Below are 15502 nucleotides of genomic sequence, written 5' to 3'. Positions count from 1 at the left end.
GCATTCATTCCCTCTTCTAAACTAGTAACCTGCCTCCCAAAGAACCATTTTATTTACATAGAAACGAGTAGTAACGTTAGTATCAGATTAAAACATGAGATGAAATCGGTTACACCGCGTTCAGCTAGGTCCGATGTTTCTATGTACTGGATGAATCCCTCTCCTGGATGAATAGCTTTCACCCACTGGTGGTCAGCTAAAGGAGAGTTGTTCCACGATAAACCACAATAAACAATAAAAAATGTCAGAAAAATATATTTAAAAAACACCATTCTGTATTTATTATCCATGTGGCTTTGATACAAGTAAACAGCAGGAAAGTAACATCATGTACAACTTGATATCTTAATTTTCAGTTAATATGTTTATGGATACTGAGTGTCCTTGTTTTGTTTGTTTGTTTGTTTGTTTGTTTGTTTGTTTGTTTCGCATAACCGGTAAACCTCTTTAGGCGTAACACACCAGTTTTGTACATGTGCGTACATGTTCTTTGGTAACTCATTCAGCCATGCCTTATATGACGGTCTATTCAGTGTTTTTGCAGACTGTGGTAGATGGCGGTCCTCAGGTCCTGGTAGTCGCCACTGGGCTTAAGCTGTTGGAGGGTTGGTGGTTGGAAGGTTACCATGTGAACTCCATATTCGTTATAACTTCTGTTTCCGGGTCGTTGTACGTTTTCACACTGTCTATCGCCAACGCCTATTTTCCCGCTATTCTTTGCCGCCCTGAAACGCAGAGACAGAAACACTGCAGCGCCCCCTACCAGTAACCCGCCGGTAAAACACCCAACTGCAGCCCACGCTACAACTCCGGGTCCCGGGCTATTTGGTGCTTCTTCGCCTGGTGATTTAGATGCAGTGACAGGGGCTGAGGTGACAAGTGTTTGTTCCTTTGTAGTGGTAGCACTGGTAGTCTGATCTACAAATATAACATATATGACTCCATTATTACTTCGTTTGTGACGTTTGATGAGAAGGCTGTCAGTTTCAGTCAGTTGGGTATGAATTGGATGGAATTTTAGAGAACTTTTTCTTATCACAAACTCACGAAAATGTGAAAAAATAAAAAGAATTCTAAATCATATTGATAATACAACAAACCTATATTGCAGTTGGGTCCTTTCCATCCAACATCACATGTGCAGGTGTAGTTGTTTATACTGTCAGCACAGGCACCGTGGTCACATGGGTCGGGTGTGCAGTCATCTATGTCTGTGAAAAACAGATATGGTAAAGATGAAATGCCTATTGTTACTACAATAACCAGGATAGTGTCAGACTGAAAAAAAACAGACCTATGTGGCAGTTGTCGCCCGTCCATCCAGGTTGACATGTACAGGAGTAAAGGTTCAGACTGTCAGCACAGCTTCCGTGATCACAGGGGTTAGACGCACAGTCGTCAATATCTGTTGAAAGATACAATGATGAGCATGTACAATGTAACCTGGTTTATCAGATATTGCATCAAAATCTATGTTAACTTTTTTGCAGGGAATTAACCACGTGAGGCTATGCTATAGAAAATTGAAGTGAAAAAGGATTGAAAAAAAGTAAATCTACAGGACCGTTCACTGACATTGCTTGAAAAATCACTACCATAGCATGGGTTGTATACATTCACAAGTTTCGTTAAATGAAACGCACCTATGTGGCAGTCTTTTCCTGTCCATCCAGGCTGACAGGTGCAGGTGTAGCTGTTTACTCCATCTGCGCAGGTGCCGTGGTCACAGGGGTCTGGCGTGCAGTCATCGATATCTGCGAAAAAAAGATGCGGTAAACATGCTATAATTCAAGACGAAATGTCTATTGTTACTACAATGACCAGGATAGTGTCAGATTGACAAAAGACAGACCTATGTGGCAGTTTTGTCCCGTCCATCCAGGCTGACATGTGCAGGAGTAAAGGTTCAGACTGTCAGCACAGCTTCCGTGATCACAGGGGTTAGACGCACAGTCGTCAATATCTGTTGAAAGATACAATCATGAGCATGTACAATGTAACCTGGTTATCAGATATTGCATCAAAATCTTTTTTCTTTTTTGCATGCCTTCCATGGAACTACGTGAGGCTATGCTATAGAAAACTGAAGTTAAAATGGATTGAAAAAAAGTAAATCTAGAGGACCGTTCACTGACATTGCTTGAAAAATCACTACCATAGCATGGGTTGTATATATTCACAAGTTTCGTTAAATGAGACGCACCTATATGACAGTCGTGTCCTGTCCATCCAGGCTGGCAGGTGCAGGTGTAGCTGTTTACTCCATCTGCGCAGGTGCCGTGGTCACAAGGGTCGGGTGTGCAGTCATCGATGTCTGCGAAAAACAGATCAGTAAACATACTATAATTCAAGATGAAATGTCTATTGTTACTACAATGTCCACGAAAGTGACAGATTGACAAAACACAGACCTATGTGGCAGTTTTCGCCCGTCCATCCAGGCTGACATGTGCAGGAGTAAAGGTTCAGACTGTCAGCACAGCTTCCGTGATCACAGGGGTTAGACGCACAGTCGTCAATATCTGTTGAAAGATACATTAGTTTCGTTAAATGAAACGCACCTATGTGACAGTCATGTCCTGTCCATCCAGGCTGGCAGGTGCAGGTGTAGCTGTTTACTCCATCTGCGCAGCTGCCGTGGTCACAGGGGTAGAGTGTGCAGTCATAGATGTCTGTGAAAAACAGATACGGTAAACATGCTATAATTCAAGACGAAATGTCTATTGTTACTACAATGACCAGGATAGTGTCAGATTGACAAAAAACAGACCTATGTCGCAGTTTTGCCCCGTCCATCCAGGTTGACATGTACAGGAGTAAAGATTCAGACTGTCAGCACAGCTTCCGTGATCACAGGGGTTAGACGCACAGTCGTCAATATCTGTTGAAAGATACAATCATAAGAAATGTACAATGTAACCTGGTTATCATATATTGCATCAAAATCTATGTTTTTTTGCATGACTTCCAGAGAACTACGTGAGACTATGCTATAGAAAACTGAAATGACAATGGATTGAAAAAAGTTAATCTAGTCTAGAGGACCGTTCACTGACATTGCTTGAAAAATCATTACCATAGCATGGGTTGTATACATTCACAAGTTGCGATAAATGAATTCGAAACGCACCAATGTGACAGTCTTGTCCTGTCCACCCAGGCTGGCAGGTGCAGGTGTAGCTGTTTACTCCATCTATGCAGGTGCCGTGGTCACAAGGGTCAGGTGTGCAGTCATCGATATCTGCGAAAAACAGATACAGTAAAAAATACTATAATTCAATTGTTTATGACATGAAAAGTACTGATTTGCTACTAGATTAGCAAAATATCTACTGCTATAATAGAAGAAACATTGAACGAAGGTATTACTGTAGCATAACCCTGAGCTCACTCTAACCCACTGAACCACGTTCAAATCTCGTTATAAAAATCAGAACTTTCAGATACTATAAACTGGTACATTTCTGTTGCTAGCACTACAGCTACATTACTACAGCTTTGTAATGTTTGCAACACAAACCTGTTTCACAGTGCGTCCCCGTCCATCCAAATTGACAGAAACAAGAGTAGCTGTTCACGCTATCGGCACAGGCACCGTGTCGACAGGGGCTAGACGCACAGTCATCAAGATCTGTAGATGTACAAGATAAGACTTACTGAATCTAGACGTTCTGTTTTCTTTAAAAAACAGCACTAAAGTACAAAGCGCTGCCAAGGAAGCTTGACAGCGCTTTCTAGAGAAGATATAGATGATCCTAATTATCAATATAATAAAAGAGCATACCTATTTGACAGTCTGTCCCAGTCCATCCAGCTTCACAGCTGCAGGTATAACTGTTAACACCGTCCACACAGGTACCGTGGTCACAGGGGACAGGCGCACACTCATCAATATCTGGAAACAAAGCAACGATTTGTTACTGAATCTTGTTTCTTGTGTGGTATCATAGAAAGACCAAACTTACAGCAAGTACAACATGCGAATGGAAGCCATGAGTGTATCAAAGTGCCCAGAACAAACCTATTTCACAGTCTGTTCCCGTCCATCCAAATTGACACGTGCAGTAGTAGCTGTTCACACTGTCCGCACAGGTGCCGTGTTGACAGGGGTTGGACGAACATTCGTCAACATCTGTGTATCCAATTGACAAATATAACTAGATCTATCAAGAGAATTTCACTTCTGTAATACTGTAAAACTCGGTCACTCTCGTAAACAAAGTTGACTGTAAGTTATCAGCGGTAGCATTGTTATTAGTATAGTACAAAGCACATAAAATGATAAAAAAGCCAGCCTAGAAAAACTACATGCCTGATGGCAGATTTACATGTCATTACAGTTATGTTAATGAAACTGACTTATGTTGCAGTTTGGTCCTGTCCATCCAGGTTCACAGGTACAAGTGTAGCTGTTCACGCCGTCAGTACAGGAGCCGTGGTCACAGGGGTTGGGTACACAGTCGTTGATGTCTGTGTGTGTGTCGTAAATTAGGAATTAAAAAAAAGTGGCTTGTGCGCATTTCATCGAAATTTTTATGCTAACAAGAAATGAGAAAGTCATATTAACGAAACAAACCTATTTGACAGTGTATTCCGGTGTATCCAGGCTGACATGTGCAGGAGTAGCTGTTCACACTGTCAGCACAGGTGCCGTGTTGACAGGGGTTGGACGCACATTCGTCAATATCTGGGTATCCAATAGACAAAAATATGACTATCAAGAGAATGGGAGTTTTGGAATCCTGTAAAACTTGTCCCACTGGACCACTCTCGTGAACAAAGTTGACTGTACGTTAACACGGTAGCACTGTTACTCAATGGCAGAACTAGTAAAGTATAAAGCACATGGAATTATAAAAGGACATCCTAGGAAAACTACATGCTTGGTGGTAGATTTTTATGTCATCACAGTTAAGGGTATGTTGATGCAGCAGACCTATGTTGCAGTCTGTTCCAGTCCATCCAGGTTCACAGGTACAAGTGTAGCTGTTCACACCATCAGTACAGGAGCCGTGGTCACAGGGGTTGGGCGAACAGTCGTTGATGTCTGTATGTGTGTCGTAAGTTCCGAATTTAAAAAAAAATGGCTTGTGCGCATTTCATTGAAATGATTATACTTGCAAGAAATGAGGAAGTAATATTGACGAAACAAACCTGTTTGGCAGTGTGTTCCTGTGTATCCAAATTGACACGTGCAGGAGTAGCTGTTCACACCATCAGCACAGGTGCCGTGTTGACAGGGGTTGGAGGCACATTCGTCAATATCTGTGTATCCAATTGACAGAAAGATGACTATTAAGAAAATGTGACTATGACTTGAACGACTGGGCCACTCTCGCGAATGACTGTAAGTTATCAACGGTAGTATAACTAAATGGCAGTACTAGTATAGTACAAGGCACTATACTAGTAAAATTAAAATATACACATAAAATTATAAAGTTAGCCTGGAAAAAACTACTACATGCTTGGTGGTTTAATGAAACTGACCTATGTTGCAGTTTGTTCCTGTCCATCCAGGTTGACAGGTACAAGTGTAGCTGTTCACTCCATCAGTACAGGAGCCGTGGTCACAGGGGTTGGGCGCACAGTCGTTGATGTCTGTGGGTATGGCGTAAACTCGGAATTTAAAAATAGCTTGAGCCCACATCATAGAAAGGATCATACTAACTAGAAATAAAAAAGAAATATTGACAAAACAAACCTGTTTCACAGTGTGTTCCGGTGTATCCAAATTGACATGTGCAGGAGTAGCTGTTCACACTGTCAGCACAGGTGCCGTGTTGACAGGGGTTGGACGTACAGTCGTCAATATCTGGGTATCCAACAGACAAAAATAAAAAATATAACTATTAAGAAAATGTGACTTTTGTGAATCTTGTTTCTTGCGTGGTATCATAGTCTATAGAAAGACGAAACATACAGCAAATACAACATGCGACTGAAGGCCCTGGGTGTATCAAAGTCTTCAGAACAAACCTGTTTCGCAGTGAGTTCCTGTGTATCCAGGCTGACACGTGCAGGAGTAGCTGTTCACACTGTCAGCACAGGTGCCGTGTTGACAGGGATTGGACGTACATTCGTCAATATCTGTGTATCCAACAGACAAAAATAAAACTATCAAGAGAATGTGACTTTTGGAATCCTGTAAAACTTGTCCCACTGGGTCACTCTCGTGAACAAAGTTGACTGTAAGTTATCGACGGTAGCACTGTTACTCAATGGCAGTACTAGTATAGTACAAAGCACATAAAATGATAAAAAGTCAGCCTAGGGAAACTACATGCTTGTTGGTAGATTTATATATGTCATCGCAGTTAAGGTTATGCTGATGAAACAGACCTATGTTGCAGTCTGTTCCAGTCCATCCAGGTTCACAGGTACAAGTGTAGCTGTTCACTCCATCAGCACAGGAGCCGTGGTCACAGGGATCGGGAATACAGTCGTTGATGTCTGTGGGTATGGCGTAAACTCGGAATTAAAAAATGGCTTGAGCACACATCATTGAAATGATTATGCTAACAAGAAATGAGAAAGTCATATTAACGAATCAAACAAACCTGTTTGGCAGTGTGTTCCTGTGTATCCAAACTGACACGTGCAGGAGTAGCTGTTCACACTATCAGCACAGGTGCCATGTTGACAGGGGTTGGGCGTACAGTCGTCAATATCTGGGTATCCAATTGACAAAAATATGACTATTGTGAAAATGTGACTATGACTTGGCTGACTGGGCCACTCTCGTGAACGACTGTAAGTCATCAACGGTAATATTGTAACTCAATGGCAGCACTAGTATAGTACGAGGCACATAAAATTATAAAGTTAGCCTGGAAAAACTACTACATGCTTGGTGGTTTAATGAAACTGACCTATGTTACAGTCTGTTCCAGTCCATCCAGCTTGACAGGTACAAGTGTAGCTGTTCACACCATCAGTACAGGAGCCGTGGTCACAGGGGTCGGGTACGCAGTCGTTGATGTCTGTGGGTGTGTCGTAAGTTTGGAATTTTAAAAAAATGGCTTGTGCGCATTTCATTGAAATGATTATCCTTGCAAGAAATGAAAAAGTAATATTGACGAAACAAACCTGTTTGACAGTGTATTCCTGTGTATCCAAAGTGACACGTGCAGGAGTAGCTGTTTACACTGTCAGCACAGGTGCCGTGTTGACAGGGGTTGGACGTACAGTAGTCAATATCTGGGTATCCAATTGACAAAAATATGACTATTATAAAAATATGACTATGACTTGACCCACTGGGCCACTCTCGTGAACGACTGTACTAAGTCATCAACGGTAATATTGTAACTCAATGGCAGTACTAGTATAGTTCGAGGCACATAAAATTATAAAGTTAGCCTGGAAAAAACTACTACATGCTTGGTGGTTTAATGAAACTGACCTATGTTGCAGTTTGTTCCTGTCCATCCGGCTTCACAGGTACAAGTGTAGCTGTTCACTCGATCAGTACAGGAGCCGTGGTCACAGGGGTTGGGTACACAGTCGTTGATGTCTGTATGTGTGTCGTAAGTTCGGAATTACAAAATGCCTTGTGCAAATTTTATTGAAATGATTTTGCTATCTAGAAATGAAAAAGTAATATTGACGAGACAAACTTGTTTGGCAGTGTGTTCCTGTGTATCCAAACTGACACGTGCAGGAGTAGCTGTTCACACTGTCAGCACAGGTGCCGTGTTGACAGGGGTTGGAGGCACATTCGTCAATATCTGGGTATCCAATTGACAAAAATATGACTATTATGAAAATGTGACTGTGTGAGCTGACCGACTAGGTCAGTGACTCACTCTCGTGAACGACTGTACTAAGTCATCAACGGTAATATTGTAACTCAATGGCAGTACTAGTATAGTTCGAGGCATATAAAATTATAAAGTTAGCCTGGAAAAAAACTACTACATGCTTGGTGGTTTAATGAAACTGACCTATGTTGCATTTTGTTCCTGTCCATCCAGCTTCACAGGAACAATTGTAACTGTTCACACCATCAGTACAGGAGCCGTGGTCACAGGGGTTGGGTACACAGTCGTTGATGTCTGTATATGTGTCGTAAGTTCGGAATTACAAAATACCTTGTGCAAATTTTATTGAAATGATTATGCTAACAAGAAATGAGAAAGTAATATTGGCGAGACAAACCTGTTTCACAGTGTGTTCCTGTGTATCCAAACTGACACGTACAGGAGTAGCTGTTCACACTGTCAGCACAGGTGCCGTGTTGACAGGGGTTGGAGGCACATTCGTCAATATCTGGGTATCCAATTGACAAAAATATAACTATTATGAAAATGTGACTGTGTGAGCTGACCGACTAGGTCAGTGACTCACTCTCGTGAACGACTGTACTAAGTCATCAACGGTAATATTGTAACTCAATGGCAGTACTAGTATAGTTCGAGGCATATAAAATTATAAAGTTAGCCTGGAAAAAACTACTACATGCTTGGTGGTAGAGGTTATGTGTTTAATGAAACAGACCTATGTTGCAGTTTGTTCCAGTCCATCCGGCTTCACAGGTACAAGTGTAGCTGTTCACCCCATCAGTACAGGAGCCGTGGTCACAGGGGTTGGGTACACACTCGTTGATGTCTGTATGTGTGTCGTAAGTTCGGAATTACAAAATGCCTTGTGCAAATTTTATTGAAATGATTATGCTAACAAGAAATGAGAAAATAATATTAACGAAACAAACCTGTTTGGCAGTGTGTTCCTGTGTATCCAAACTGACACGTGCAGGTGTAGCTGTTCACACTGTCAGCACAGGTGCCGTGTTGACAGGGGTTGGAGGCACATTCGTCAATATCTGGGTATCCAATTGACAAAAATATGACTATTAGGAAAATGTGACCATGACTTGACCAACTGGGTCACTCTCGTGAACGACTGTAAGTCATCAACGGTAATATTGTAACTCAATGGCAGTACTAGTATAGTACAAGGCACATAGAATTATAACGTTAGCCTGGGAAAAAAACTACTACATGCTTGGTGGTTTAATGAAACTGACCTATGTTGCAGTTCGTTCCTGTCCATCCAGGTTGACAGGAACAAGTGTAACTGTTCACGCCATCAGTACAAGAGCCGTGGTCACAGGGGTTGGGCGTACAGTCGTTGATGTCTGTATGTGTGTCGTAAACTCGGAATTAAAAAATGACTTGTGCGCACTTCATCGAAATGATTATACTAACTAGAAATGAAAAAAAGTAATATTGGCGAGACAAACCTGTTTCACAGTGTGTTCCTGTGTATCCAAAGTGACACGTGCAGGAGTAGCTGTTCACACTGTCAGCACAGGTGCCGTGTTGACAGGGGTTGGACGCACATTCGTCAATATCTGGGTATCCAATTGACAAAAATATGACTATTATGAAAATGTGACTGTGTGAGTTGACCGACTAGGTCAGTGACTCACTCTCGTGAACGACTGTACTAAGTCATCAACGGTAATACTGTAACTCAATGGCAGTACTAGTATAGTTCGAGGCATATAAAATTATAAAGTTAGCCTGGAAAAAACTACTACATGCTTGGTGGTAGAGGTTATGTGTTTAATGAAACAGACCTATGTTGCAGTTTGCTCCAGTCCACCCAGCTTCACAGGCGCAGGTGTAGTTGTTCACGCCATCAGTACAGGAGCCGTGGTCACAGGGGTCGGGCGCACACTCGTTGATGTCTGTATGTGTGTCGTAAGTTCGGAATTACAAAATACCTTGTGCAAATTTTATTGAAATAATTATGCTAACAAGATATGAGAAAGTAATATTAACGAAACAAACTTGTTTGGCAGTTTCTTCCCGTCCATCCAAATTGACACGTGCAGGAGTAGCTGTTCACACTATTAGCACAGGTGCCGTGTTGACAGGGGTCAGGTGTACAGTCGTCAATATCTGTCATATATTATTTGGAAAACAGCAGTCATTACATGAATTCTGGACATTTATCGTAAAGTATACTAGTAATGGTCATGTTCATAATAAACCTGTTTCCCAGTACATTGTACTTGGAAACGCCTGGTCCAATTTTAAATTTCACATAGTTAATTTCTACCAGACGTAGAAAGAGATGTTCAGCTGCATTACAGCAATGTAATGATTATTACTAAACGTTACTTAAGAGCAAGCTTGAAGCTGGATTTGTAAAAAAAATGCTGATATTAAAAATTACGACCAGTCGACCTATGTGACATTCCTCAATATCTGAATGTTGTAAAACAAGAATGCACTTTTATTGAATCAGTGTGTGCAACTTCACTTGTTGAATTGGGACGGAGTAAGTTAACAGGAAATGTCACTATTGTATAAACGTCATGTTGATAAAACAGACCTCTGTTGCATTTTCTTCCTGTCCATCCAGCTTGACAGGCACAAGTGTAACTGTTCACGCCATCAGTACAGGAGCCGTAGTCGCAGGGGTTGGGATCACAGTCGTTGATGTCTGTGGGTCGTAATCGAGTAAGCCATGACCAGTGCACAATGAAGGCCATTAAATAGATTTTTGAAAATTACCATAAACTCAGAAATGTGCAAATGGAAGTGGAATTTTAAATGAAAATGAATAAGTCGTATCAACGGATCAAACTTGTTTGGCAGTGTGTTCCTGTGTATCCGAATGTACACGTGCGGGAGTAACCGTTCACACCATCAGTTAAGGTGCCGTGTTGACAGAGGTTGGACGCACATTCGTCAGAGATTAATACGTAAAGCTACGTTTCTTCTATGCTTTCAGGTCGACAAGTCAAAATACGTGCAAAATACAGTGGCCCGATGTCCAGTCTTCTGCCAAATTGGAGTATTCCATTTGCACATATTGTGATTTTGTAATAGTTTATTTTTGAAATGGGGTGATTTTGCAATAGTCCATATTTACATTTGGGAATAGATTTTGGGGTTGGGATATTTATTGTGATGTCACCTTAAATTTTCTGCCATGGAATGCCAAAATACTAACTTTAGAGCATTGACTATTTTTCTAGCATGGCTTTAGACGTAGTTGAATGCATTGAAGTGACACAAATGTTAGGCGGATGAACAGGGGGGCGGAACATTTGAAATTTGACCAAATGTTGACATTCAGGTCTCCATATCCCTAGGGGCGTACTTCACCAAAAACTGCATTTTTTCCCAAAATGTTACCTCCCCTATGAAAGTATTACGTTTCCAACCTATCACAATCCTTGCCCGCATGGAGATGTGCTGATGCCATGTTTGCGGATGGATCTTGACGAAGCGCGCAGTTATGTGGCCACTGAAGTCTCCGAAGTCGTTGTAGACCGCTCCGTCCCTGTCGTCATTCGCCGGAAAAACCTGCAGCATATAAAGACATTGCCTATATGCCAAGAAGATCAAGCCCTATTCAGAAACAGCAACATCCACACTTTGAGAAGTTCAAATTTATCACACGACAAAGTATACTTGCAAAGGAAGCAAACCAACGAACATGGAAAAAGTTACATGATATAACTTATATCTTTCTTATTACTAAAACAGCAAGGGCTAGCATAGGTCTGTGATATAGTGTTACAATCAACATAATTGACTCTAATCATGATATAAAGATATATTGAAATCTATCTGTAGCACCGGTTCTCTTGAAATCTGAGATTCACCTAAGAGAATAAAGAAATGTGAATAGATGACGCAAAACATCACATCTAGAGCATTCCATAACAAAGTGAAATTAATATTCCATTTAATTGCTTTGGACAAAATGAGCAAAGTCATGGGCTACATTTATATATATTTATAGTATCTGCCTGTTTCTACATTCAACGTAGGAATACGATTTTAGCATGCAAAGATCTTAGTAGATAGCTATCCAACTAACAGGAGGAATGATTCTTACAGTAACTTGCCCATCAGCATTGGTGTAGTAAGTCTCATCACCGGTTTCATTCCCGTATGAAATGGTGTAGGATGTGACGTATTGGTCATGTATGCCAGGTGGCCAATCAGGGCTGTAGTTCCTGCCTTTGGTGATGACGCCGGTGATGACGCTTACATCACCAAGGTCCCTCATCAGCCATTGGTCCTGGTCATTGGTTGCTGCTGCCCATCCGCCTGCTGCATCTGCAGTCTCGCGAGTGTTGATATCTGCGCGATCAGCTGAGTGAATTGAATCAAACTCCGAGGATGCTGACCAGGATGGAGGTTCTAAAACAAAGAAAAACGCGACGTTTCTTAAATAAATATGAAGCCAGAGCTATAGTTACTGTGACTATCAGCTTATAGTTTACGCACATATTTTAGACTGGTTTATTCAGCAAAGAAGAACAGGAACACTAACAAGCTTCGATCATTCCTGGCAGCTGCGATGGCTGAATTGCGAGGAATGTTTTGACAAGACATTTCGACAAAATACATACTTTTATCAATTTTATCAGATAGAGTATATTACATTTTTTTTATTCCGAAACATGTAATCACAAGACGTGGTGACGACACACTTAAGTTTTTTTCAACTGCCGACACCAACACAGGGACAGTACAATACTAGCTCATTTACACCTGAGCGAAGTGAGGAAAGTGTAAAGTGCCTTTCCCGAGGACACAAGATCGGTGGCATGTCAGGACTCGAACCCGGGGCCTCTGGTTCCGAGTCGAGAACGCTGCCGCTGCGCCACACGACCCCACATTACATTTAAAACTTTTAAAACAGCGATTAAAATCTATACAGCGTATTCAGTCAGGTGACCCTCCTCGTCCACCTCAGTTTCATGGAGGATGAACAAGCATGTTTTGTTTTATATTTTTGTGTTGTCTTTAGAAAGCAAAGGTCACTGAACTGTATGTTCACTGATAACACAGTCGATATATAGCCTTCTTGGAAGGCAGCATCTGCAATTGAATGGGCTATGAGGGAACACCCACTTCACCAAATTATCTTCGGTCATCAATTTCTAACTGAGAGGGTTTTTTTTGCTTAAATCTGTAAATATCCTTTTGGATCAAGATTCTTTGCTTCTCTCTTTTACCTTTATGCTCAACTTTCTTGTACATCGAACTAAACAGAACACTTAAAAAAACGTCATCTTACATATAAAGGTAAATATAAAACGCACTGGATGAAAAACACAGTTAAACAGGTTTCAAATGCTGAACAGGCAACACGGTACAATATTAGTGGAGAATACAGACTTGCACATTCGCCTTGCTGTTGGACCTGTACGGAAATTATATGTACATGTATTCACTTACCATTTTGAGACACGACGGTAGCACATAAAAGTAGCACAAACACAGTTCTTTTCATCGTGTTGGAAGGTTTGGCGGAGAAAACAAAATCAAGACTAGCGAAGTATGAGCCATAATAAAGTTTGGAGCTTGACACCAAAAGCACGTGGTCATTCAGGCAACGGTGAAAAGCTGGGTGAGGTCATGTCAATGTAATGTAGACTTTTACCTTCCTAAAGCTTGTGACAGTCTGTTTAACGATTTTCAATTTTTCTGGTATTACAATGTGGACAGAAATAAGTTTTCGTATTTGATCATTCCAGAAATTGCAATATGTCACAACGCCTTTACACCATTTGAACTGTACAGTGTCATGTGTGTGTTTTTTTTTTTTTTGTTGTTTTGAAACCACGTAATTAAAAAGACATCAGTTTTATGTTTATGTTGTTGGTATCTCCGATTTTGAGACCAGGAGAGATAGACATGACCTGTTGGCCCATATATTGCACAATGAACAGGGCTAAATGGTACGAGGTTGGTCTCTTTACCGTATTTGAACCCGAGCTACATAACAAAGCGCGAATATTTAACAAGGCTGACAATAAAAACATATATGGCGACGGTGGGTTTTGTTAGGGTTATTGTTTGCATGGCACTGTCATGATTTTGGGGAAGCTTGTTATTAGACAGATACAGTGCAGTTCAGTAGATCACTTCTACCCTCCCCCGAGTGTATAATGAACGAGCCCCGGGAAAAGAAGGCATCCCTTCAGAAAGGTTTCTCCAATGGTTTTCAGGAATTTCACTAAGTAGGACTGTGGACATAGATGTGTGTCAGCCACATTCCAAATCTGGGAGACATTCCTGTGGACATTCCATGCCTGTGGATAAAATTCCTGTACAATTCCTAGAATTCTTGCAAACTGCACACAATACTGTACCATTCAGCTCCCCCTACGGCGTCGCCAAAAACAAGACAATAGACCACAGAGCTCATACGTTCGGTGCAATGTACGTCATATCTGGGTCGTGAGAAAGTGACCAGAAAATTGGTATATATACTGCTCTTAAAAGTTAGAGGAACAGGGGATCAAAGTACTTCTCCTTTAAAAATCTTAAAAACTTAAGTGTCGATTTTCCAAGGTATCGAGCACGTCCTCATGGACACTTGTTTACGTTGACAACAACCACAACTGGGGGGTCCAAACTTCAGAGTTGGCCCGATCGACCAAGTGGTATTTGATCACAGTTTACTTAAGCCACTTTATCAGCAATATATATCACACATATACTGTTTGACTGCCCCAAGGGTTACACGATGTACGTGTGTGCGATAACCCACCTTACTTTGTCGTTGATATGCCGACTTTCTGGTCACTTTCTCACGGCCCAGCTATGACGTACACCGTACCGAATGTATGACCTCTGTGGTCTGTTTTCTTGTTTTTGAATTGATACGATCGAGCGGTTAGTTTGGCTGGTTCAAACGGAAAGGCCGAGACACGACCCAATAAAAACTAATATCAAATTTTGCCCCCCAAAAAAGATCGTTGCATTTTGCGCTACCGCTGCTCACTTGAACACGATACACTTGTAAGAGGTGCTTCTTCGTGGTTTTCAGTTGCCGAAACTTCAAGTATTATATTTTGTCTTTTAGACCTGGTTTAGTCCAAGAAATGAAATTCTATTGTTTCTGTTATCAAATTACTGTAATAATAATATGTACCATAATATATGTACTGCATCACAGCAGTAGATTTCAAACATTTCATTTGAAGTTATTTTCAACACAGTTGTCGTTCCTGTCCATATAAAACACGAACCACATTATACGTTACGTACAGACTTCGGAAAACAGGGTAAAAGTCTACGCATTGACATAACCTTTCCCAACTATTCAAACTGCCCTAAAGGCCACGTGCGTTAGGTGTCAACCTCAAAACCGCCCTGTCACACACTTACATAGGTCCTGGTTCTGTCTTCTCCTTGAAGCTTCCAACAGCATGATACGACTTGGGATCCTGCTACTTTTGTGCGTTGTCGCCGTGTCTCAAGATGGTAAGTGGAGACGTTTTATAAGATTACGTGTCCAATACGACAGACGCGTATACAGAAAAATATTTACTCTTCTCTGTGATCAACCAGTCTGTTTGCAACCATAGGTTTTTTCTGTTGCCCAGTTGATGCAAGAACTTTCCCGATGTACATGTATATTATAAGGGTTGATTTTATTGATCCATTTAGAAGGGAATTGGGGATAGGCTAAGGCGAAACATGACAGCAGATCAGCGAGACAAAAGAAACCATAAACT

At 41.2% G+C, this 15502-nt stretch overlaps 2 protein-coding genes and 1 long non-coding RNA gene across 3 annotated transcripts in view; 1 reads left to right on the top strand and 2 right to left on the bottom strand.

The window, feature by feature from the left end:
* Positions 1–529: 529 nt before the first annotated feature.
* Positions 530–13289, bottom strand: LOC109476897 (fibropellin-1-like). The gene is given in 36 exon segments (XM_019777913.1): positions 530–595; positions 764–918; positions 1101–1211; positions 1295–1405; positions 1644–1754; positions 2204–2314; positions 2562–2672; positions 3131–3241; positions 3521–3631; positions 3785–3895; positions 4022–4132; positions 4360–4470; positions 4577–4687; positions 4937–5047; positions 5155–5265; positions 5491–5601; positions 5705–5902; positions 5980–6090; positions 6343–6453; positions 6561–6671; positions 6873–6983; positions 7090–7200; positions 7406–7516; positions 7620–7730; positions 7947–8057; positions 8161–8271; positions 8500–8610; positions 8714–8824; positions 9029–9139; positions 9245–9355; positions 9584–9694; positions 9798–9908; positions 10345–10455; positions 11183–11324; positions 11863–12170; positions 13215–13289. Coding segments are annotated over 36 exon segments (4254 nt in total). The 5' UTR covers positions 13270–13289.
* LOC109477086 lies at positions 1655–2650 on the bottom strand. Its single transcript, XR_002140639.1, has 3 exons — positions 2562–2650; positions 2412–2522; positions 1655–1754 (listed from the first exon to the last, which is right to left on the bottom strand). It is a non-coding gene; the product is annotated as an uncharacterized LOC109477086 (long non-coding RNA).
* Positions 13290–15193: 1904 nt separating the features above from the next.
* Positions 15194–15502, top strand: part of LOC109476896 (fibropellin-1-like) — a 37078-nt gene continuing 36769 nt past the window's right edge. Inside the window, exon 1 of the mRNA XM_019777912.1 lies at positions 15194–15248. Within this exon, the coding sequence (XP_019633471.1) occupies positions 15194–15248 (55 nt within the window). The remainder of the gene's footprint in view (positions 15249–15502) is intronic.

The sequence above is a fragment of the Branchiostoma belcheri genome, unplaced genomic scaffold (genome assembly GCF_001625305.1).
Source record: "Branchiostoma belcheri isolate BF01 breed outbred unplaced genomic scaffold, Haploidv18h27 scaffold4, whole genome shotgun sequence".
Taxonomy (NCBI): Eukaryota; Metazoa; Chordata; class Leptocardii; order Amphioxiformes; family Branchiostomatidae; genus Branchiostoma; species Branchiostoma belcheri.
Note: the sequence above shows the minus strand (reverse complement) of the source record. Positions and strands in the feature narration are given on the sequence as shown.